This window comes from Gigantopelta aegis, chromosome 6, assembly GCF_016097555.1.
Source record: "Gigantopelta aegis isolate Gae_Host chromosome 6, Gae_host_genome, whole genome shotgun sequence".
NCBI classification, from domain to species: Eukaryota; Metazoa; Mollusca; class Gastropoda; order Neomphalida; family Peltospiridae; genus Gigantopelta; species Gigantopelta aegis.
The window spans coordinates 79,538,529-79,564,348 of NC_054704.1; the positions used below are offsets into that span (position 1 = coordinate 79,538,529).

The 25,820-nt window shown below is 35.2% G+C and overlaps 2 protein-coding genes across 2 annotated transcripts; both read left to right on the forward strand.

The window, feature by feature from the left end:
- Nucleotides 1-197: 197 nt before the first annotated feature.
- On the forward strand, nt 198-19,263 carry LOC121375851 (phosphoglucomutase-1-like). Its single transcript, XM_041503519.1, has 10 exons — nt 198-575; nt 9,142-9,304; nt 9,800-10,072; nt 10,950-11,140; nt 13,042-13,196; nt 15,372-15,503; nt 16,754-16,873; nt 17,444-17,627; nt 18,191-18,325; nt 18,804-19,263. Exons 1-10 carry the CDS (start codon nt 330-332, stop codon nt 18,891-18,893), a joined length of 1,689 nt encoding a protein of 562 aa, XP_041359453.1. The 5' UTR covers nt 198-329; the 3' UTR covers nt 18,894-19,263.
- A 1,428-nt stretch (nt 19,264-20,691) lies between these two features.
- LOC121374742 (KRAB-A domain-containing protein 2-like) lies at nt 20,692-21,321 on the forward strand. Its single transcript, XM_041501851.1, has one exon. It carries the CDS (start codon nt 20,692-20,694, stop codon nt 21,319-21,321), a length of 630 nt encoding a protein of 209 aa, XP_041357785.1.
- The last annotated feature ends 4,499 nt before the right edge of the window (nt 21,322-25,820 follow it).

Genomic DNA, 25,820 nt, shown 5'->3' on the forward strand with positions numbered 1-25,820 from the left:
AAACAGGAAATAAGTCAGAAACAGGCGATTCAATTGTCGTAAATATTATTAAAAATAAGTTTATTTTAAATAACTTATAACATGAGAGACAGTGAATAATCAACATACAAAAAATAGTTTGTCTGTTAAAGATATTGTTAGAAAAGAACTCTATTAAAATAAACGACAGGTTCTTCGCGAGTCTTTCTTTCAAGGTCACGGAAAGGTCAAGGTCATTTTGACAAGTTGGTTGACGTTTCAAGTTAAAATTTCGTTTTGAGCAGATCTGTTGATTTTAGTTTTTAATATATCGAGCATTTTGAAAGTTTATAGTGACTCTATCCGTCATAATGTCGATCACTGTTAAGACAGTGCCAACAAAGCCATTTGATGGCCAAAAACCTGGTACAAGTGGGTTAAGAAAATCTGTCAAAGTTTATCAGCAACCTTCTTACACAGAAAATTTTATACAAGCAACCCTGAGTGCTGCAGTTGGTGCCAGTTTAAAGGGCAGTACCCTGGTAGTTGGTGGAGATGGGAGATACTTTGGAAAAGAAGCAACTGATCTTATAATTAAAATGTGTGCAGCAAATGGAGTAAGATTACGAAAACTTAAAATTAAAGGTGCATTATCAGAGTTGCATACATGTGCCATATTTTGTTACTTTACTTTTCTTTGATATAAATAACTACAGATTAATATGTGTTTCACTTAATCAATGTAAGAATTTAGAAATTGTACTGTGGTGTCACTTGACAAAAGTGGTTTCATAAAGAATTCTTAAAAATAATAAAGTATATGAAAAAATCAGTTACTCATAACTGTTGCAAGCAAGTTGGCTTTTTACCCTCAAAGAATTATTGGTGAAAAATCTGTGACGTCAGTTTAAGCATGTTCAAGAATGATCTTTACATTTCATGAGCTCTGTAGTATGGGTGTCCTGACACCAATGCATCGATGTATCACAATACTACTGCTGACGATGCAATACATGATACTCTTGCTTGTGTATTGATTCATATTTTGACCATGTATCAAATTTGTATTGATTTAAAGGGACATTCCTGAGTTGGCTGCATTGTAAGATGTTTCCGACTAATAAACTATTTCTACGATTAAACTTACATATTAAATATATTTTCTTGTTTAAAATATCAGTGTCTGTTTATACAATGTGTTTCTGGTCGTCTTAGTATTTGTAAGAAGCCCAAACTGGATTTTGTCTTCAAATAACTTTCTATGTACGAAAAAATATATTTTTTAAAAATAAAATGAAATTTAACCTAGTACAAATATTAGAATGACCAGAAACATGTTTAATACATAGCCACTAATATATTATGCAGAAAAATATATTTAATATGTAATTACAATCGTTAAAAAGTCTGTTAGTCGATAACATCTTAAAAATTGCAGCAAACTTAGGAATGTCCCTTTAACAACACCAAAGATATACATATTGACAAATTATTTTATTTCCTTCAAGAAAAAATTTGGAAGTAGACCGAATTAAAATAAAATTATGTGCTTGCAGGGTTTCTGCCAAAGGGTAAAATGGGTATAGCGCCGTACCCAAATGTTTTTGCAGATTTAATTTTTTTAAGTTGATCTTTAGACATGACTCTTTATCATTACTGTATGATTTTCTCAACCCTAACCCATTTTCTTTCTGGGGGAGGGCCCCCATACTCCCTATTCATTCAGCTAGCACACACGCTGTAAATATTCAATTTCATGGCGCCCTCCCCTAAAATTTCTTTCTGGCAGAAACACTGGCTTGGTTATAAATGTCAATATGTCTATGGTGTGATATTTAAAAATCATTGCACCCAAGCTTCAACTTGTTTTACTGGGAAAATACTGTGAATCAAGTATCATGATGTATTGTATCGCAGATTATGTAGTGTGATATGTATCATATCGCAGGCATCGAAATAAGCATTGTGTCTGGTAACCCATTTACAAGTTACCACAAAATATAGCCTGGTTACCACATTCGTACGAGAAACGGAATCCGGAAGTAAATTTATCTAGTGGGCGCTGCTTAAACGCGGATGACTATAATTGCTTGCAATTGCACAAGTGTGCACGAACATCAATGCAATTCCTTACAAGAAAATGAAACGCGAAAGTCCGGAATGCATTGCCTGGTTTAAGTTCGGAATCGAAACTGCTGTTACGTTGAATTTTTTTGTGTCGAGAACGAAACACCGTTCTCGACTTTTTTTTACATGTAGTAACCTCCCAGTAACCCAAATGACCGTTCTCAACTTATTTCGATGCCTGATATCATGAGATAAGTTTATTCTGACACCCCTAGTATACTCTGTGGTCTAGTGGATAAGCTGCTGGACTGTCAAGGTTATGACAGTAGTTCAGATGCCACCAGGACAGGCTCATACTTTTATTTTCCTCATCTATCACCATCTGTCTGTCATTCTCATGATCTTAATTAATATAAAAAAAATTTGAATTTCTCCTGTAATTTTGGTCTGACTTAACCCAATTCTTTCCAAATTTTTTCTCAGGTGTCCACATCATCACCTACCTGTTTCAATTTTCTCCTCTGTTAATTTTCCTGCAACCACCTGGCATTATCATTCTCTGATGCTAATAAATCGGGTCTTATCCACATTGCTAACAATCACCAGTATTAGTGGAGTATAGTAGGCTTAGATGGTTGTAGGAACCTCTTGACAATGCTAGAAGTAACCACTGAACACTCTCCATTCTCCAAAGTGATCAAACTAAGCCCACAGCAGAAGCTGATGAAAAGAATGTGACACAGTTGACCACCAAAGCCAAGAACATATGGTTGGAATACGGAGGTGAACAGCAAAAACAAGATGGGAAGAAATAAGAAAGAAATCAAAAGAGGAAAAGGAACAGTGGGATAAAAACAATAATAATAAATTAAAATTAAATATTTACATTTCAAATCAATTAATAAATAATTTTGGCAGTTATGCAACTCTGATAAGCTCCTTTAAAGTAACAAATAATTAAATTTAATTATATAACATTTTAAGTAGTAATCATTTCTGTTTGCATGTAGTAATATGTGCATCATATCAGTATGTTAACGTTTGCTTATTGCAGTTTTTTTTTTTTTTTTAAGGAGGGGGAGGGGTGGTGGTTATTGAAAAATTCTAATTAATATAATAGTTTAGGAGAGTCCATAAATACATTGTTATATTGGTGTTTTTCATGATCCACTGAATTTGTATGACCACCATATAGTCCCCCACATCCCTAATGGTTGGTATAATTAGTCCCCAAATACTCATGGGTCTTTTTTTATGCCTAAAAAGCAATCTGAACATTGCTTTTACCATCTTCTCTCTTTCAAACATTATTTTGATTAGATTGTGAAAAACATTGATATTTATGGACTGTCCAGCGATAGAAATAAGTACAAAATTTCATTTGTTCACCAAACAATTATGTCCAGTAATATTTTCACTTATCCAAATAAATGTTTTGTTTTATTCAAGTACAAGGACTGTATGTTTGATTGCTCAAAATTAAACTGCATTGGAAATGTTTACTTGACCACAGTTATTGAGGTACATTTTGCTTGTCTGAGCAGATTTTTACTTGTCAGGACAAACGGTCAAGTGCTTATTTCGAACAGTGCTGTCCTTTATTACTATTACAGATGTAGAATACTATTATTATTGATCACAAAAATATACTTAGGCTGATTGTACCAGCTATGATAGGCTCCAAAATGTGTGTAATGTACTACACAGAGAGATCTGTATAGTGGACCATTAGCCACACACTGCATTGCTTCAGATTGACTAAGTGTATATGTAGCAAATGGAGCTGTAGGTGACAGGATTAGATACATATTTTAGTTCACGAGATCCAGAATAATGCATTCAAGTGCTTTTCTAAGACACCAAAGAATATGACTAGCTTGGAGAAAGTTCAGACATTGATGGTAGAAATGAATTGTACACAAAACAAATGGGTAGTTTGTATTAGATTGTTAAGTTTTGAGTGATGTGTTCTTGACAACTACATGGATGTCGGTCTGATGAGTGTTTTTCTTGAGGACAGTTCAGCCAAGGCTTTAATCATGAGCAAAGCAATTACCGGTACTTGTTATATGTGTAAGATAGTTCTTATCAACAAGCAATTCTATACAAAATCTATTAGAAGACTGATAACGGCTTCACATGAAAAACATTTCCCGGGAGCCTACAGACTACACATGACGTCATTGGAAAATTGTGCAATAAAATAATCAGCCAAATATTTACTATTTTTTTTATTTCTACTGATCACCATCAGGGCTTTAGATCATAAGCATACAAGATGGGGTTGGAGGGCAGGGGCAACTGCTCCCCCCCCCATTCAGCCCTGGACACAATCTTCAAATTCGGGCAAAAACAAAAGAGAAATTCAGGCAAAATGAGCTGGCTTGAACACTTTTCACCATGTATTTTCACAATATTAGTTGTAATCCACGTACAAATGTGTGACGATTCATTTGCAACCCTATATAGCTGTTTGGCAGTTATGCTAATATGAATAAATGTTGTAATCCAGATTCAGGTACTTTTCTTTAATTCGGGCAAAAATCGGCCTGCCCTCCTACAAAAATGAGAGCCCGTATGCCTATCCTTTAGATTGCATCAAAATCAAAGTGATAAACATTGTGTCCAAAATACATATACTGAACCGCAAAAGAAACGCGAGATTTTTAAATGTCATTTCTATATGGTAAATTATAACAATTTATTTCGGGGATGTAACTGTCAATATTACAAGACATGCTGGTTTATGACTGAGACCCAAATTGCAGGTACCCTTTCAACTTTCCATGAAACGACACGCCAAAACGCACCTGTCTCGAAGGCCGTGGGTGGCAGTCGCAAACAATTGTCATGAAAACCGAAATGCACGTGCATCTCGTGGAGGTTATGGGTATAAAAACCAACTTGAACCGCGTTCCTGGCATTCGTAATTTGCACGCATCAGGTATGACCCGATTGTCAGCAGCGCAGAGAGAACAAGCTATCGGCCGATTGCAAGCCGGGCAGCGTGCCCTGGTTGTTGCTAACGCTTACAATGTCCATGTCAGCACCATCCATCGTCTACAGCAGCGGTACATCAACACCAACAGCACTGCAGACAGTCACCGCAGCGGGCGCCCCCGGGTGACTACGCCCAAGCAGGACCGCTACATCAACCGGCAACACCTCCATGATCGCTTCAGAACGGCCAGCATGACAGCTCGCGCGACCATTGGCACTGGACAGCGACCCATCAGTGACGACACGGTACGACGTCGACTGGCCGCCAACAACCTGTTTTGCCGACGTCCCGCTCGAGGACCTGTCCTCACCGCCCGCCACCGTCAGACACGACTACAGTGGGCTACACAGCACCAACATTGGCGGCATCAACAATGGAGGTTGATAGTCTTCTCTGACGAGAGCCGGTACTGCGTTTCCAACTCGGATGGCAGAGTGAGGGTGTGGCGTAGGAGGGGTGAACGCTACAGAGACGCATGTGTCCTGGAGAGAGACCCGTGGGGTGGCCAAAGCATCATGGTTTGGGGTGCTATAGGCCTGAATCAGAGAATTGGGCCCCATTTGTTCCAAAATGTTGGTGCAGGCAGAGGCATCACAGCGCAGCACTACGTTGACCAGATTCTAACACCTCACATAGTGCCCTTCTTCACGCGTCACCATAACCACGTGTTCCAGCAGGATAATGCTCACCCCCACACGGCCAGGATCACCATGGACTTCCTGCGTCGGCACAACATCAGAACCATGCCGTGGCCGGCTCTCAGCCCTGATTTGAACCCGATTGAACACCTGTGGGATGAAATCCAGAGACGGCTTAACCAGGTGGTCCCACGGCCGACAACTCGTGTGCAACTGGAGGCAGCTTTCCTGAGGGTGTGGGCACAGGTGCCAATGGCTTTTGTGAACCGCCTCGTGCACTCCATGTACCGACGGTGTATGGCCGTTTTGAACACCCATGGAGGACATACACGGTATTGAACATGTCATGCCCTACAATCTCGATGTGCTGGATCCCCCCACTACCTGAACACAGGCAAACGACCCAGAGACTGTGGTCAAAGTGCATCCAATAAATTGACTTTATCAGATTTTTCAAAATTTATCTTTGATATTAATAAATTGAAACGTATTTTCTCAGCCACACATGTGTCGCGTTTCTTTTGCAGTTCAGTATATGTTCAAAATAATCACGCCCAAATGAAGTACAAACATGCTGATCTGAAAATGTTTTAACTCAAAACCACTGAGTTTAATTACATTAAAAGAACTTGAAATACATTTTTGAATATTGACAACTCTCCAGCAGCTGTTAATGACAGTATTGAACTAAAATGATCTTCCTATGCTCAGAAAAGACAAAAGTTCCTGTTGTGCCAGTGAGATCTAAAGCCCTGACAATATAGACTCATTTGATTTGCATATGTCTCCTGTCGATAAACAGGGGCAAGGCGTAGCCCAGTGGTACAGCTCTCGCTTAATGCGCGATCGGTTTGGAATCGATTCACGTCAGTGAGCCCATTGCGCTATTTCTCGCTCCAGCCAGTGCACCATGACTGGTGCATCAAAGGCCATGGTATGTGCTATCCTGTCTATGGGATGGTGTATATAAAAGATCCCTTGCTGCTAATCGAAAAGAGTAGCCCATGAAGTGGTGACAGCAGGTTTTCTCTCTCAAATCTGTGTGGTCCTTAACCATATGTCTGACGCCATATAACCGTAAATACAATGTGTTGAGTGCATCGTTAAATAAAACATTTTCCTTCCTGTCAATAAACATACTATAATATAAACAGCAGAACTTAAAGGCTAGTCTTCAACTGTGAAAAGCAACAACTAGGAAATTCTTAAGCAGATGTTGCAGATGATTAGTTCCGGTTATAATAATATAAAATCAGTTTAATATATGATTATAGTATTGGAAAGTCTCACCCTGGGTCAAAAAGTCTATACTGCTTGAGCTTCCTGTGTTTTGTTTTTTTGTTTTGGTTAGTAATGTGGTTTAAGAAACAAATTCCTAAAATTATTAAAGGGACATTCCTAAGTTTGCTGCAATTTGTAAGATGTTATCGACTAACAGAGACTTTTTAACAATTGTAATTACATATCAAATATATTTTTCTGCATCAAATATTATTGGCTGTATATTAAATGTGTTTCTGATCGTTCTAATATTTGTATCCAGTTAAATATCATTTTATTTCCTAAAATATAACTTTTTCGTACATACAAAATTATTTGAAGACAAATTCCAGTTTGGGTTTCTTACAAATATTAAGAAGACAAGAAAAGCATTGAATATACAGACACTGATATTCTAAACAAGAAAATATATTTCATATGTAAATTGAATTGTAGAAATATTTTATTAGTCAGAAGCATCTTACAATGCAGCAAACCCAGGAATGTCCTTTTAATGTATTATAACATTTTCAGTTTGCTTGTTTTAGTTCCATTGATAAGTAAATACAGTGACAAACATTTGTACTTTGCAAAACCTGTCCTAAAACGTTATTTTGAGAATGAATTCATACTACAATGTATTTTTTTTAACACCTATTTACTGTATTTAAAGCTGCATTCTCATTACTATTTATTATTATTTAACATTCACAAAACATCAATATTCTTCCAGTGTCACTTCATTCTTAATACAGGGTTCACATGGGTCATGGAAATCCTGGAAAGTCATGGAATTTGTAAATGTCATTTTCCAGGCCTGGAAAGTCCTGGAATTTTGATATTGGTCATGGAAAGTCACGGAAAATGAAAATCAATCTACATTTTTTACTACATATATTTTAAAACTAATCATAAGTTTTAAAATTTAGGTAGCAAAAAAAACATAAGTATTTAGATAAATTTTTATTTTCCATGAAAAACGATCTATACGATATTAGGTGTCTAATGGAAATCCCACAAGCTTTAATCATTTTCGTAGTACAAAGGGTCAGTATAACTTTTATATGTTTTGCATCATATTGAACAAAGCAGAGTAGCAACATTATTTACTTTACTGAAGTCACTTGATGCATGTAAAACATAATTATAGCCTGCCAGCAAAAACTTGCAAGTTAATTATTAACCTTGACCTTAAAATTAATATGAACTGCATTTAAATTAAAAGTGCCAAGAACAATTTCATTTTTTATTTTTTATTTTATTTTTATTTTATAATATTTTATTTTATTTTATTTTATTTTATTTTATTTTATTTAAAAAAAAAAAAAAATTATTTGGTAAGAAAACAAAATGTGTATAATAATCTTTATTATTAATAAAAAAATATTATTAATATCTACAATATCAGATGGTATAAATAGTACAAAAAAGGTTCTATTTATAATTGAGTTAAAATTAATTCGATACTTTTTTTAAATTATAAACTTAGTTGAGATATCTCACCTGCAGTACTCGAAGGTTCATATTACTATTTTTATTGAATAAAAATGGATACATTTGATGTCAGAATGAATGCATGAAACAGTTACAAAAACATATGGTTTAAATAATGAACATGTATATCAATAAATAATTAATAAGTTTCATAATTTTAAGGGTTTTTTGTTCCCTCCTCTGTGGTTTTAAAAGCATGTTGTCAATAAATCCCAGTAAAAACAATCTGAAAGTTATTTTTATTTCCTCCATTCTGCCATTTTGAAAACCAACAAATCAAATTGGAGTGGCCTAATACAGTAAAATACCTATAGATTTAGTTGAGGATTGTAAATTTTTTTTAATTTCAAATGGTTATGGAAAATGCCTTTAAACAGTCATGGAGTTTGGTTACTGATAAAGTGTGTGAACCCTGTAATAGCATTTAGATGCAGATGTTAATCTATGTCATACAGAAACATTAATTTACCACGAACAGTCAGTTCATGGGACACTAATGTTAACATATGCTAGTGTTTTCTGACTTCACTGAACATTCTCTGTCACACCGTATACAAAACATGGCGAGAAACTTGTTTCTACTGTATCGGGGCAGTAATTGACCTCTGTGTACACTGATATTAAAACTCACAAATTTATTAAAACAATTTTGTTATAGAAAAATAATGTGATATTGCAGCTTTAAATAATATATTAAAAAAAAAAAACCCATTTGTTTTGCAGGTTTCTAAGCTCCTGATTGGTCAGAATGGTATTTTTTCAACTCCTGCAGTGTCTTGCATTATTCGTAAATACAAGACAAATGGCGGCATCATTCTAACAGCCAGTCACAACCCTGGAGGCCCAGATGGAGATTTTGGAATAAAATACAACATATCTAATGGAGGTAATATTTTTGTATGCAGACTGCAGTTTTATGGAGGAGAGGTGTTTTGTTTTACAACACATTGATTTATTAATCATCAGCTATTGGATGTCAAACATTTGGTAACTGACATATAGTCTTAGAGAGATAATCCACAACATTTTTCCATTAGTAGCAAGGGATCTTTTATATGCACTATACCACAGACAGGATAGCACATACCACAGTCTTTGATATACCAGTCATGGTGCATCGGCTGGGATGAATGAAAAATAATCCAATTAGCCCGCCGATGGGAATCAATCCTAAACTGATGATCTCTTTACCACTGGGCTATGTCCTGTGCCTTTGTATCATTTAAATTTACAGGAATAGCGAAACTATATGACACATTACAACGGAAGAATCTGGGGCTTTTTCTTTTTCTTTTACCATCTATAATTAAAAATGTTGTCCTGTCTGTGGGATAGTGCATATTAATTTTGTTGAATATATTTAAAATTATATTTGTTTCAGGGCCTGCACCAGAAAGTGTTACAGATGCAATATTTAAATACACCACAACGATCAAAGAATACCTCATCTGTCCTGACCTGAAGGCTGATATATCCAAACTTGGAACCCAGACCTTCAAAGTGGGAGGGAACACTTTTACTGTAGAAATCATGGACCCAGTAGCTGACTATGTGGCCTACATGAAAGAAATCTTCAATTTCAGTTCCATTAAAAGCCATGTTTCCGGACCAGATGGACAACGATTAAATATTTTAATAAATTCAATGCATGGAGGTAATTTTAAAGTTAATATATTTTAAAACTTTCAGCTGTTGTACGGGTTTATATAAATTTTGACCATTTGACATCAGGGTTTTTGGGGGTTTTTTTTCATCCCACTGCCCCCTTTCCTTTCTCTCCTTTGAATTCAGTCTCATTTCTTCTCGATCTGGCAACTCCTATCTTTCAACTTCTTTCACAGTCCACCTCCACATTCCAGTCCTTTGTCTCTCCAACCACAACAGGTGCTTGTCTCTTGTGGCTATCTGTGCCACACACCTGCATTTGACATCGGTTAATTCACATAAAATTTGTAAATATTTTATATGAAACTTAAATGCTGATTTCACTAATACTATTATTAATACCAATAATTTAAAGTTTAATAAATTCTTTATGTCAATAGTATTAATTCAAAATAGAAGGATATTACATACATTACTATGCATTTTAGTTTGTTCCGTTTTTTTCTACTAAAATTAGACTTATAGTCCAGATAGCTGAAGTGTGTGCCCAGGACAGCGTGCTTGCTTCTTAATTGGATATAATGGTTCCTTCACATAAGTTATATAAAACCGTACAACAGCTGAAAGGTTTAATTACTAGTAGTATACTAGTTAAATGAACTGTTTATCGACTGTCTTGTCTTTACAACACTAGATACTTAAATGGACTGTATGTTAAAATGGGTTTTACAGTACAACTTATGTACTGTACTGTCTTCATATCAAAGATGAAAGAAATGGAAACTTTTCAATCTAGACTATATTAAGTTGCTACACTACATGTTACACTATATGCTGAAAATATAATAACAGTGGTAGATTTCTTAGCAATATTTCTTGCAACGACGACAATTTTAAACTGGCTTTGTTGTGTGTATCTGTTACAGTTATGGGTCCCTATGCTAAGAAAGTGTTTGTTGAGGAGCTAGGTTGTCCTGCATCCAGTATGGTGAATGCCGTTCCTCTGCCAGACTTTGGTGGCCATCATCCCGATCCTAATCTCACATACGCCGCTGACCTTGTGAATGATTTGAAGAAAGGTCATCATGGCTTTGGAGCTGCTTTTGATGGAGATGGGGTAACAATTATTTTTGTAGAATCACATGTTCAATTGAGGTTAAAATTATTGAATATTTAGAATGACATGTTTACAGTAGAATATTCTGTAGAATGATGTATAACTGCTAGAAGATTACAACAGTTTAACTTTCAATGAAAGCTCAGCATATTGTTTACTCAATGGTTATAGTTCTAATACAGGTTGAGACAGGAAATAAAGCCAACAGTTCCACCAAGGTAATCAGTGTTGCAACTCATTACACTTTAATCCTGCCCTTACTTGGTGTAGAAGGTAAGACAAGAAACTTGCTTTCACCACATCCGTTATTCCTCACTTTTCGCACCCTTGTTTTGGCTTCGTACACAGTAAATAAAACATATCCAACGGTAATATTTTGATATATATTTGACAAAAGGTACTGTTTATTTCTTTCATCTTTTGAAACTTAAAATTAATATTTTGTCTAGAATTATGAAAAATAACAAAATACCAACCTGTAAACAATGTTGTCCGCTTGTTATAGAAATTTGACAGGGGTCAAGGTTAGTAGACAAGTTTTTATTTTAATGTGGTGAAGCAGTGTAATAATATAGCTAATTTTGAATTTGAATGACGTCAGTATTCCAATGACGTCACTTTAAATCGCCTTACAATAACCATATACTGGGTACATTTAAGAGTGCTGAAAAAATTCCAATGCAAACTTGCTATTGAAATTTTTTTGTTTGAACATTACTAATGCATCTGAATGTGTTTGAAGAAAATCTTGTGATTAAAAAATTGCACCTTTTACGAAATATGGATTTCAAGTGAAATTACGGTGAGATATGCTATATTTATTGTGTACGAACCCAAAACAAGGGTGCGAAAAGTGACTTTCGTCGACCTTAGTAGCAAAGGGTCTTTCATGTGCATTTTCTCTGATATAATGGCACATACAATGTACCATGAATTTTTTAAGTGCTGATTACAGTGCACTAATTTCTCTTCTTGCATACAAAATGAGCTACTTTACTATTACTATGAGGCATGTTTATCTCGTAGACGAATACACTTTGATAACAAAAGGTTGTAGGAATCCAAAGAAAATGTTTGTGAAAATACCTGCATAAAATTGTAAGATTTCATTGCATAGAAAAGCTTACATGGAATGCGGGCCTTAGTATACCACAGAATTGATATGGTGTCAAACTGATACAGTAAATCTTCTTTGTGTGAACAAAACCAACTCATAGACTCATTTGTTTCAGTTGTTCAGAATTCTCTTCTTTTAATTTTTTTTTTTTATTTCATCTAACATGACTGGCCTTGGTGGCGTCATGGTTAGGCCATCGGTCAACAGGCTGGTAGGTACTGGGTTCGGATCCCAGTTGAGGCATGGGATTTTTAATCCAGATACCGACTCCAAACCCTGAGTGAGTTCTCCGCAAGTCTCAATGGGTAGGTGTAAACCACTTGCACCGACCAGTGATCCATATCTGGTTTAACAAAGGCCATGGTTTGTGCTATCCTGCCTGTGGGAAGCGCAAATAAAAGATCCCTTGCTGCTAATCAGAAACAGTAGCCCATGAAGTGGCGACAGCGGGTTTTCTCTCAAAATCTGTGTGGTCCTTAACCATGTGTCTGACGCCATATAACCGTAAATAAAATGTGTTGAGTGCGTCGTTAAATAAAACATTTCTTTCTTTCTTTCATCTAACATGATTAATTTTATGGACGTAAAACAATACTTACATTTTAAATAATGCATGTGTGTTTTGTGTTCTTTTTGTGTTTACATCGATCACATTTTTGGGCATTAACAACTTGCTAACATTAGTCTCATGATTTACAGTATACTGTTATTTATTATAAGCGTTACAATGTAAAGATCCAGTGAATTTGGTGAAAAGATGTTTCTTTATTTGTTTATTTGACAGGATAGGAATATGATTCTAGGTCACAATGCTTTCTTTGTTACACCAAATGATTCCTTAGCAGTTATTGCAAACAACCTGGAATGCATTCCATACTTTCAAAAGAATGGGGTCAAAGGTTATGCACGGAGTATGCCTACAGCAGGTGCTGTTGACAGGTAAGCACTCAATGTGATAAATGATCATATATATATATACCAATTACCGACAAATATATTTTATTTAATCTTTAGACTACTGGATTAATTTTTGACAAAAACAGTGTTGAGTGGGTACAAGTTTATAAATTTTTCTCACATATATTCACTTAAATAATTTATAAATACATAAAATAAAGTTCATATTTGAATCGGTAGGTATTATTTTCGTGGGTTTTTATAATTTTTATGATATTTTAGATCAGTTAATGTTGACTAAAATTAGGCATTTACTCACCGGAATTTGTGGCCAGCTGTCCAGTATTTATGTCTATTATTCCCGATAACAGCGTTTTTCTGACCACAATTTAAAAAAAACAAAAACGAACTACGATTCATATCCCAATATTTGGTGATTTTCGTTGTTGGTAAAATGATCAAAATTATTATCAAATTAGCTGTCACAATCAGCTATTGATCCCTGAAAATGACTGCGACATGCCGCCTTTGTTGTCAGCGCATGACTGGTATATCAAAGGCCGTGGTATGTACTATCCTGTCTGTGGGATGGTGCATATAAAAGATTCCTTTCTGCTAATCGAAAAAAGTAGCCCATGAAGTGGCGACAGTGGGTTTCCTCTCTCAATATCGGTATGGTCCTTAACCATATGTCTGACGCCAAATAACCGTAAATAAAATGTGTTGAGTGCGTCATTAAATAAAAAAAAATTTTTTTGTTGTCAAGCGAAAATACTTGCTGAAAACCACTATTTCAACTCAAAATTACAAGCTATTTTCAAAACAAAAACAAAAACCTACAGATACAGGAAGCTGAGTTGTCTTCTGTTTCCTGTTATACAAGTCTTTCCGGTGAATGTCATGTGCAAAACGGCAGGAAATATGAATTGGGGAATGCACTGTATACAGTGTACAGTATGTCGACTGGCGTGACGTCGGGCGAGATATCTTGTCTGCAGTAGTCAGAAGGTTAATCTCAATGTGCATGAAGAAAACAAAGGGTGTTCGACCCATCAGGCACAAAATACTACTACTAGTGCTTCCGTTTCCCTTCCCTGTGTGATCATTTCAGGGACAGCCCTAAGAACTGCAGTGCTGATACGTTTTTTTGACTTAGAAAACACTTTTTGATTAACATAATTAACGAATATATCTTCCAACAACAATGAGTTTTATTGATATAAATTGTATACTTATAATGGAAAGCAGAAGCTGCTTGTGAAGCTGATTATCAGAAAGCATACTGTGTGTTTTGAGTGGAAATTTGCATTTTGCTTCCTTACAATTTTGAGTCTTGAAAAAACTAATTATAAACCGATCAATGGATGCATAAATCTTTAGACATAAAATGTTGTCAGTTAATGAGCATTAAATTTTATTTCATTAATTTCATTAAATCGTATGATAAGTTATTGTAAATTATAATATATTAGGGAGGTTGACCATCTGATTGTCTTCGGACATCGTGAAAATGTGTGCACTACAAAGAAAAGCTGTGTATAATATCTTTATTGATGTTGGAGTGGGGTTGTAACTCAGTGGTAAAGTGCTTTTCTAAGGTGTGATGGATTGAAAGAGCGATTGTCCTTGATGGAATCCAGTTTTTTCCCCATCTTAGCCAGTGCTCCACAACTGGTACAAAAGCCATGGTATGCCTATAGGGAAATGCATATAAAACATCCCTTGCAGAAGAGGTTCCTTTCTCTCTAGACCAAACGTAAAAAATATCTGTATGTTAAACACAAAAAGCCATGGTATGCCTATGGGAAATGCATATAAAACATCATTCAGGGATGGGAATTCTCATCGGATCAGCTGTTTTCCTCTCATAGAACATTGCGTTTCCTCACATTTTAATCATCCTTTCCTCCAAAATGTGTCAGATGGCACAGATTTTAACCAAGGATTTCAAGAATTTCCAGGACCCCTCTAGATTTCCTCATTTTTACAGTTCACCAATTCCCACCCCTGATCCCTTGCTGATTTTCAATGTGACAGCAGAGGTTTCCTTTCTCTCTAGATCAAATGTAAAAAATATCTGTATGTTAGACACAAATAGACAGATTTTAAAATTTTCTGTCAGTCACTGTCTTATTTCTGTAATAATGTAATATTTTTATTTTAACCTTCATGTACAAATGTATACAAGCAAAATGTATTCAAGTTGTTGTTTGACAGAGTTGCAAAAGCTAAAGGAATGGAGTGCTTTGAAGTTCCAACTGGGTGGAAATTCTTTGGAAACCTAATGGATGCTGGGCGCTTGTCTCTCTGTGGGGAGGAAAGCTTTGGAACAGGATCCAATCACATCAGGTTAAATTTCATGATTGTTTCCACTTACCAGTGTTCGAAATAAGCACTTGTCCATTTGTCCTGACAAGTGAAAATCTGCTCAGACCTCAATGGTTGTCCAGTGGACAAATGAAAATGTTCAGTGCAGTTTAATTTTGAGCAATCAAAAATATTGTCCTTCTACTTAAATAAAACAAAACATTTATTTGGACAAGTGAAAATATTGCTGGATAAGTAGATTTCTCGACGTACTTGTCTGGTGGACAAATGAAACATTCTGCTTATTTCAATCGCTGACTTACCTGTTAAAATAATATTAAGCACAACTTATGATTTTGGTGTCAGTATTGGGATGGGGTGTAGCTCAGTAGTAAAGTGTTTGCTCAAGTCCTGGGATTTCTCTCCATCAGGTTTTTTTCTTGTCCAAATGGTGCCCCATGACTGGTATGTTAAAGGCTGTGGTATATTCTGTCCTGTCTGGAAAAATGCATATAAAAGATACCTTGCTGATTTTAATAGGAGTAGCCCATGTGGCTGCAGTGGGTTTCTTTTCTTTCTCCCAAATTGTAGTGAGTTAGTATTTATATTAATGTATATATTGGTCACTTAGTGTTGTTTACCTGTTTAAATCACTATACTCCTAACCAAGTATCTGTTGGTAACATAACTCTTACAAGTTTGTTATGTGAAATGCATCATTAATATTTGAAATCAGGGCATTGCTGTTCTTGACTAAAATAACTAGGGAAGATGGCGATCCAAAAATTAATCCGGTCATAGTAAAATAAGGTCTTCTAAGACCGAAAAACACCTTTAAACTAAGAATTGCACTTTTTATATTGAGGGAAGATGCATAACTGACCCCACCCCTTACTATGTGTTGCCCTTATTACAATTTATGTTGTTTTACTACGTTATACCAAAGTTCACCGGACAGACAGAGGACGTGAGTCAAGAAAGAAAACTGTCTAGGAGAAGCGAACTCCAAAATCAAAACTGGGCTGGAGAGGCTCAGAATCCTAGTAAGGAAACTCTCCTAGGAGAAAGAAAACTCCAAACTCAAACCAAGTCCACTGAAGTCAGAGTACAGAAGCTATGCATAAGCATTAGCGTGGAAACCAAAAGGAAATGTCTGTACATGCACCAAGCTCTATGATCCTGATCATACCCAAGTTCGTAAAACCAAATTAAATTTCCATATTTCATCTTATTACACATGGAAATATTTTAGAATTGTTGTACTGGTATCATTAATATGTTTTGTATTGCAGGGAGAAGGATGGACTGTGGGCAGTGCTGGCCTGGCTTTCCATTCTAGCCCATACAAAGAAGTCTGTAGAACAAACACTTGTTGACCACTGGAAGCAATATGGCAGGAACTTTTTCACCAGGTATAAGTCTGAATTACAGTACTTGAACTGACATGTAAATATACTGTACTGTGAATGAAGGTATTAGTGCACAAAAGATACACAGTTAGTACTCCTGAGAATATATTCTGATGTATTAAATTAGTAGATTTCACTGACCAGGCCTCTGTGAATTTAAAATTTGCATAAAACATTTAGGCCTATGGGTTATGCAAAAACCAACTGATGTCAGCCTTTTTTTTTCTGCCTAACCCATTATGACCATGTGAATGATGTCCTGAATATAATATTATTCTTGTTAAAATTAATGATCCACTTTTTTCTTCTCTTTTTTTTTTAACATACTGGCATGCAGTGCATTTGAATATTACATAGTTTTAAGGTATATTTTTTGCTCACAATAAACTTGTGCAATATATAACAAGCAAAAACTGTTAAAAGGTTAATGAAATTTGGCTGACCTTTTTTAGTTTTTTGGTTTTATTCAATAAATAATAGTGTAAAGAAAAATCCATGCTTAGTGACTGAAAATGGTAGATTGAGTTTCAGCTAATGAGATTGTTAGTTTTTGATTATTATAATTATTTTCAGGTATGATTATGAGAACTGTGATTCTAGTCCAGCTAACAAAATGATGTCAGATTTGAACTCACTTGTGGCTGATCCATCACTAGTTGGCAAGGTTTACAGTTCCGGCAACAAGTCGTACAAGGTGGCCAAGGCAGATAACTTCAACTATACAGATCCCATAGACAAGAGTGTCAGTAAGAATCAGGTAGGTAGTATGCTAATATCAGCATGAAATTATTAACTGACTGTGGATAGAATTAAATATTTTTAATTCTAGTGACATGAAGAATTTTTTTAAATATAATACTGTCTACTGTAGGAATCTAGCATTCTTTAGCTCCGTAACCTTCCAGCCAGTGCACCATGACTGATATATCAAAGGCCATGATATGTGCTATCCTGTCTGTGGGATAGTGCATATAAAAGATCCCTTGCTACTAATGGCAAAATGTAAGGAGTTTTCTCTCTAAGATTATATGTTAAAATGACCGAATGTTTGACATCCAATAGCCGATGATTTATAAATCAATGTGCTCTAGTGATGTTGTTAGACAAAACAAACTTGTCAACTCCATAAGCAGTTTGGCGGTCTGCTATGCCAGTCTGACTAAGCACCAAGTTATACCTAAATTTTCTAATAGACTTTATGCAATCACTTTGTGATAAAATACTGTTGAGTATTCTTTTGTTTGTCTTGATGTAGTGCAACTATGTAATGCCATCTTAACTTTTTGTAGTTTATTACAAATATCACTGTCTTATTTTTAGGGTATTAGAATAATCTTTGATGATGATTCCCGCATCATTTTCCGTCTTAGTGGAACAGGAAGTAGTGGTGCCACCATCAGGTTGTACATAGAAGGATATGAATCTGACGAAAGCAAATACTTGATGAGTGCTCAGGTAACAAGAAAAGGCATTTTAGTGGAAAACATAAAATATTTCTTTGTGTTTGTACACACACATGCACCCAAAACATGTATGCACACACTTGCAGGCATGCACATACACACATGCATGTAGACATGCACACACACATACACGCACACATACACACATACATTCATGCACACACACACACATTCTTTCACTTGCACACACATTCATTCACGTTCACATACGTATTCATAAGATATTCATTTATGATACACAAATTACTTTTTTAGCCGTATTTGTCTATTTGTGTAAAATAATTGTTTATTTACTGAATGGATGGATGAGAGAAAAAGACTCATCATATGTAGTCATATTGGACAGAAACACCCTCAGTCATGGAAATTTCCACCACCTTTGATGTACTTTTTCTGTCCCACATGACCACAGAATTTAAAATATGAGCCATCACAATGTTATCATTCAAGTTTTCTATTGTTTTTTTCAGGATGTGTTGAAACCTCTGATAGACATTGCATTGAAAATATCACACCTCGTGGAGCTCACAGGCCGAACAGCACCGACAGTCATCACATAGGATTGTATTCATAGGATTGTCTTCTTTGTTAGATCCTACACAGTGTTGCTATGTTTTTCACAACAGACAATTGTACCGATTATTGTCAGGATAAAACCTTCATGTTTAGTCCTTGCTTCTCCCAATGTTAAGTAGCCTGTGGCCTGAAAGTCACTGATCCCATTTCCTGTGTTTCATACCGTTCTTGTTTTACATAAAATGCATGTTGAGATACTACAGAGACCAGAATGACAAGAACATATCGGTTTTGACAAAATTAAATATATAAGCATGAGGTCATAAGTAATGTAATTTTGTATGTAAAAAAAAAAAACCCGTGGTATGTGTAAATCCTGTCTGTGGGATGGTGCATATAAATGATCCTTTGCTACTAATGGAAAAATGTAGCGGGTTTTCTCTCTAAAACTGCATGTCAAAAATACCAAATGTTTCACATCCAGTAGCTGATGATTAATAAATTGATGTGCTCTAATGGTGTCGTTAAACAAAACAAACTTTAACAAACTTTAAAAAAGCAACCCAACACCCTGTAAATATTTTACACTACATAATAACTGTATGGCCATTGCCTGTAAGTTTATCACTACAGGTAATTCTGCAGTCAAATTTTATTATTTATTATATTTACACATTTAATGTGCCATGTTCACAGTTGATTGTTGTATAATCAAGCATTTGTAGTCTCAGTCGCCCAATATCGGCAGAATTTTGTGTTCCAGTATGGTTTGGGATTTTAATGAATTTCCTGGATTCTATTATTTTCTTTAGCATCTTATAGTTGCCTGAAATGTTTTATATAGAACTGAAGCAATTCCATCTTTAACATTATCTCAACTACCAAAGAAAGACCCTGCAATGACTTAAGTTATGTTAATCTATATTCTGTCATGAATTATGAGACAACTATATGGAGTTTTTAGATTTGCAGGTGTATTGTCTGTTTGATCCCGCATATGTGTATATGTAATTGTCATGACTCTTTTATTTAACTGTGAATAATTAGAGACTTTAACATAAAGAACAAAACTAACTTCTATGTCCATTTTGTTTTTAATTGAAAGAAGCAAGCAAACAACATTCATGGGATTTCAGTCCTTATCTAGTCCTTTGTGCATATGCCATATTTATAATATCAAAGTGAGGTTTTTATGCATGTGTAAAAACAATAAATAATAGTTAAAATAGATATTAGGATATATTTTTTCTTCTTTGAAAATTAAAGATGGTGAAATAATTTTTTTATAAAATGTCTAAACATTTCAACCCATGGCATACTAGTACCCATTATACAGTATTCAGTTCAAAACCAGTGTTATAATGTGACTAGTGTCCTATACTGTAAAACATTCACATATATTTAGTACAACTATGTCTTGTCAGTAGTAGATTCTTTGTTTAAAAGCTAGCTTTTTTTCTTTCTTTTTTTATAATTGTTGTATAATGAATTAGCTATTTGTTATTATTCTATGCTTGGAATGTTAACTGAATATTTACTTTCAGTATTTGGTTATATATAACAGGTAAATAAATTGTTTATTGATTTTTCGTCTTGTGTGTTCTGTGTTTGTTTTTTCTAAAACAAAATAAATACACATTTTATTGCATTTTATGTGTGTTAATGGTTTGGGGTTTTTTTTTATTAATTATTTATTTTGGTTTATTCGCCTTGTTGATTGTTTGTGGTGGTTTTACCAAGGGAATTGTCGTCAAACCAATCCTGTCTAAGGACTTCAGTTCCAGAGCGCAAGTTGACCTCATCGACATGCAGTCTATGTGCCACGGTCAACACAAATGGATCATGGTGTACCAAGACCATCTTACCAAGTTCTGCATCCTGCGTCCTCTCACTTCTAAGCGTGCATCGGAAGTAGCTTATCAGTTGCTGGACATCTACCTTCTGCTAGGATCCCCTTCAATACTACAAAGTGACAACGGGTCCGAATTCACAGCGCAAGTTATCACCGAGTTGAATCAGATGTGGCCTGACCTCGTCATCATTCATAGGAAGCCGAGACACCCCCAGAGTCAGGGTTCAGTGGAAAGAGCCAACTGCGACATAAAAGACATGTTGATTGCATGGATGAGTGACAATGACACACGGGACTGGACTGTTGGGCTCAAGTTTGTGCAATTTCAAAAGAACTCGAGCCATCACACTAGAATCAAGCGTTCTCCCTTTGCTGCTCTGTTTGGTGCCGATGCGAAGGTAGGATTGACATCATCCAGTCTCCCCCAAGATGTCATTGCAAGGTTGCAAACTGAAGACGCCCTCCTGTCTGCAGTACCCATCCAAACCCAGTCGAGCAATCCAGCGAGGAAGCAGAACATGTACCAGTCTCACCCATCTCTGTACGTCAGGAGGAAATTCAGTCAAATAACAACCTTGTCAATACCATTCTGCACGTTTCAGGTAATCTGTATAAATTAGTGAAGCATATTTCAGGTAATATGTATATTATCTGATTTTTTCAGTTAATATAAATATTACCTGAGTGAAACAGGTAATATACATATTTGCTGAAAAAATCAGGTAATATACATATTACCTGATTATACAGATTAACTGTAACATATATATATATAAACCATCGCTGCTGCTACGAAGTGGCGGGGGGGGGGGGGGGGGGGATATGTCCCCTTGCCCACCCCAGCTTCCTACGCAGTGCAGTTTATAATGTACTCTTCTATTGTGGATTTCATTCTTCTGTTTTTGAAATGTTAATCACGGTGATTGCACAAGAGGCAAGTATAAAGTGCAACCACAATTTTCCCTGGTTACATCACCATATTTTATAAGTAGATCTACTAGTCATCACTGCTGACTTTACATCTTGTAGTCTTACCATAGGTGGAATTTTAATCGAAATTATAGAAAAACCCTACCCATTTTAAAGTTTTATGTGTGCCAGTTTTGTTCGTGTAGCAACCATAAAGAAATGAACAAATATGTATGCACATGTATATATTTGTAGTTATTTCCCCTTGATCGAATTGATAATTTTTATCACAACGGGTGCCTCGCCCTAAATCATGAATTTCGTACTGTTTCCCCACAACGCTGGTTTAAAATACGCTTTTAGGAGCAGACTATGTTTCAACCTCATCTTAGTGTTTGTACATGCATACTTAGGCAAACGGGGTGATACTTAGGCAAACGGGGTGGGGTGATGAAAGCGAGCACATCGCACCCACAACCGCCATTCCCCATTTTTATGAAATCCCCATGTCTGTAGGTTGCACTATACCAATTAATTTCCGGCTGGGTCGAAGTTCGAGGTGTACCGAACTTGTGATAGAGAAGTTAACACCACAAGTCCTGTGATTGGTTATAAATGTGAGTGTGTTGGTTGTAAAAAAAATTAGTTTCATCTGGGCTAAAAATGTATGCAATTTTATTTGATGTAGTACCACCGTGTCAAGTAGCCTTGTGCTTGGAACATGTATGGGGTACCTGTAAAAAAAAGTACTAAAATTTTGTGCGAAACTAGGGGTGTTGCAGAAACATCTGGTTATACCGAAAATGAGCCATGAAAGGTACCATTTTCTGCAGTTAATACTTTGAGGTAGGGGTTGTAGTACTGATATTTATGGGTCACAGTTTGGTTGATATATTGCATATAGTGTTTTTAAACACAAACGTTAACATGGTCGCCTATGGGATTTGAATTGGTATAGTCCAACCTATAGCACATATTCAGTGCATAATAAAAAAGATTATGATTTTTGTGATTTAATTCAATTAAACTACACTATTTGATTAATTAGCCGTCACTCGGCCATGCAAGTTCACAATGACCTTGACCTTGACAATAATTACTGTACATAGCTCTGAATGGAGTTTGAACAAAAATTAGCACTGAGGAAAAGTTGGTTTTGGCCTATAATTCATACTATACAGATTTGAATGTTCTTATTTACATGGTGTTTGACTTGCCATATACAACTGCTCTTAAATATGTTAATATATCTAGGCAGTCTGAACTTAGATTTTAATAGCAATTTATTTTTATATTAAAAATAACATGTGCCAATATTGGGATAATGTCTTTAACTTCTATAAACATAGTTAATGTTTCATGTGTGTACTTCTGATAGCTTAACTTTTTAAAGACCTTGATTTTTATTGTCCTTTTGGCATATTTATAGGGTGCTAAGTCATATTTTAGACAAATTTGTAGTTTTAGGGGAAACATTTTTTTACTTTGAAGAATTTTTTTACCAAAGTCATAATTAAATTTTTTGTCACTATCGTGCCTTCTGTTCTCTCTTATACATAACAATAAGCTTGTTAAACATATCTTTAGGTCTCCAGATCAAATCTTTTTTTAAAATAATCACTTAGTTTGCTCCCATGAAGTGTATTTTAAGTGTATACTAGATTTGGAACCAATTTTTCCAGATTTGATTATCTACCTTGGTGTAATTTGATGATTTATTTTATTGTTAATGCTGTATTATCCAATGTTAATAGCTAAATGATATGCTGGATTACAGATTGTAGGAATACATCCAATATACATATTGTATTGATCTGGATTAGAAAATAATGCAATAAAATAGATGTTCGGGTAATTATGTCACTTAAAAACAGGTTTTTTTAGTAATGAATCAAAAATAAATATGCGAAAGCTGCATGATAATTCCAGATATCACAAATTTTTAAAACCTCCAACTACAGTAGGGTATACATAAAATATAGTCAGGAATATTGGTGGCTGCCAATGGTTTTGTTGGTCCAATTTGAAAATCTGCATAGCTGATGGATTTGAAATTCCCGCACATGGTAACTTGAAGATGCCCACACTCAGCATACAGGATTTTCTTCCAACAGTGATGTGCAGGACATTAAGTCATTACTTCATACAGATGCAGTCATGTTGGTTTTTCCTTCCTCAGACATTGTATTTTTTTAATACTGATATTTCTTTGATGTGCCTATTGAGGTCTTCATAATCTAGGGGTCAGTCAAGTACATGTGTTTCAATGGAATAAGTTTAAGGAGTTGAGGTACTCTGAATAGCCATGCTGTCTCTACATATATAGCTGAGCACACACACACATCTGACAATAAATATCTTCATGAGTATTATTTTTTTTTTAAATTATTTTTTCAAATATGACATATTGCATTTGTACAAAACTGTACAAAATACATGTGTTTTGTGAGGTGTACATTAAATTAGGTTGCACTGTAGAAACAACAGTTTCAGTGAGGTTGTCAGTTTATGTCAGAAGACACCAGATCCTGGTTGTCATAAAAACACATGATTCACCACCTTTTGAAACATGTATGTTATCAGTATAGGTTGCACTATACCAATTAATTTCCGGCTGGGTCGAAGTTCGAGGTGTACCGAACTTGTGATAGAGAAGTTAACACCACAAGTCCTGTGATTGGTTATAAATGTGAGTGTGTTGGTTGTAAAAAAAATTAGTTTCATCTGGGCTAAAAATGTATGCAATTTTATTTGATGTAGTACCACCGTGTCAAGTAGCCTTGTGCTTGGAACATGTATGGGGTACCTGTAAAAAAAAGTACTAAAATTTTGTGCGAAACTAGGGGTGTTGCAGAAACATCTGGTTATACCGAAAATGAGCCATGAAAGGTACCATTTTCTGCAGTTAATACTTTGAGGTAGGGGTTGTAGTACTGATATTTATGGGTCACAGTTTGGTTGATATATTGCATATAGTGTTTTTAAACACAAACGTTAACATGGTCGCCTATGGGATTTGAATTGGTATAGTCCAACCTATAGCACATATTCAGTGCATAATAAAAAAGATTATGATTTTTGTGATTTAATTCAATTAAACTACACTATTTGATTAATTAGCCGTCACTCGGCCATGCAAGTTCACAATGACCTTGACCTTGACAATAATTACTGTACATAGCTCTGAATGGAGTTTGAACAAAAATTAGCACTGAGGAAAAGTTGGTTTTGGCCTATAATTCATACTATACAGATTTGAATGTTCTTATTTACATGGTGTTTGACTTGCCATATACAACTGCTCTTAAATATGTTAATATATCTAGGCAGTCTGAACTTAGATTTTAATAGCAATTTATTTTTATATTAAAAATAACATGTGCCAATATTGGGATAATGTCTTTAACTTCTATAAACATAGTTAATGTTTCATGTGTGTACTTCTGATAGCTTAACTTTTTAAAGACCTTGATTTTTATTGTCCTTTTGGCATATTTATAGGGTGCTAAGTCATATTTTAGACAAATTTGTAGTTTTAGGGGAAACATTTTTTTACTTTGAAGAATTTTTTACCAAAGTCATAATTAAATTTTTTGTCACTATCGTGCCTTCTGTTCTCTCTTATACATAACAATAAGCTTGTTAAACATATCTTTAGGTCTCCAGATCAAATCTTTTTTAAAATAATCACTTAGTTTGCTCCCATGAAGTGTATTGACGGATTAAAATAATGCTAAAATAAATTTTCGGGTAATTAGTCCTTAAAAACAGGTTTTTTTAGTAATGAAACAAAATAAATTCGAAACTGCATGTAAATTCCAATATCACAAATTTTTAAAACCTCCAACACAGTAGGGTATACATAAAATAGTCGAATAGGTGGCTGCCAATGGTTTTGATGGCCAATTTGAAAATCTGCTACGATGGTTTGAAATTCCCCACATGGAACTTGAAGAGCCACACTCCCCTACAAATTTTCTTCCAACATGATGTCAGACATTAATCATTACTTCATACAGTCAGTCATTTGGTTTTTTCCTTCCTCAGACATTGTTTTTTTTAATACTGATATTTCTTTGATGTGCCTTGAGGTCTTCTAATTAGGGGTCTTCAAGACCCGGTTTCAAGAATAATTTAAGGAGTTGAGGTCTCTGAATGCCTGCTTCTCTACATATATCTGAGCCACCCCACCTGACAAAAATTCTTCAAG

Bases quoted from the DNA above. Each gene is read 5' to 3' on its own strand.
- LOC121374742 (XM_041501851.1), top strand. From the start codon at position 20,692: ATGGTGTACCAAGACCATCTTACCAAGTTCTGCATCCTGCGTCCTCTC.
- LOC121375851 (XM_041503519.1), top strand. From the start codon at position 330: ATGTCGATCACTGTTAAGACAGTGCCAACAAAGCCATTTGATGGCCAA. The intron at 9,305-9,799 runs GTAATATTTTTG...TATTTGTTTCAG, and splicing joins ATACAACATATCTAATGGAG to GGCCTGCACCAGAAAGTGTT. The intron at 16,874-17,443 runs GTATAAGTCTGA...AATTATTTTCAG, and splicing joins GGCAGGAACTTTTTCACCAG to GTATGATTATGAGAACTGTG.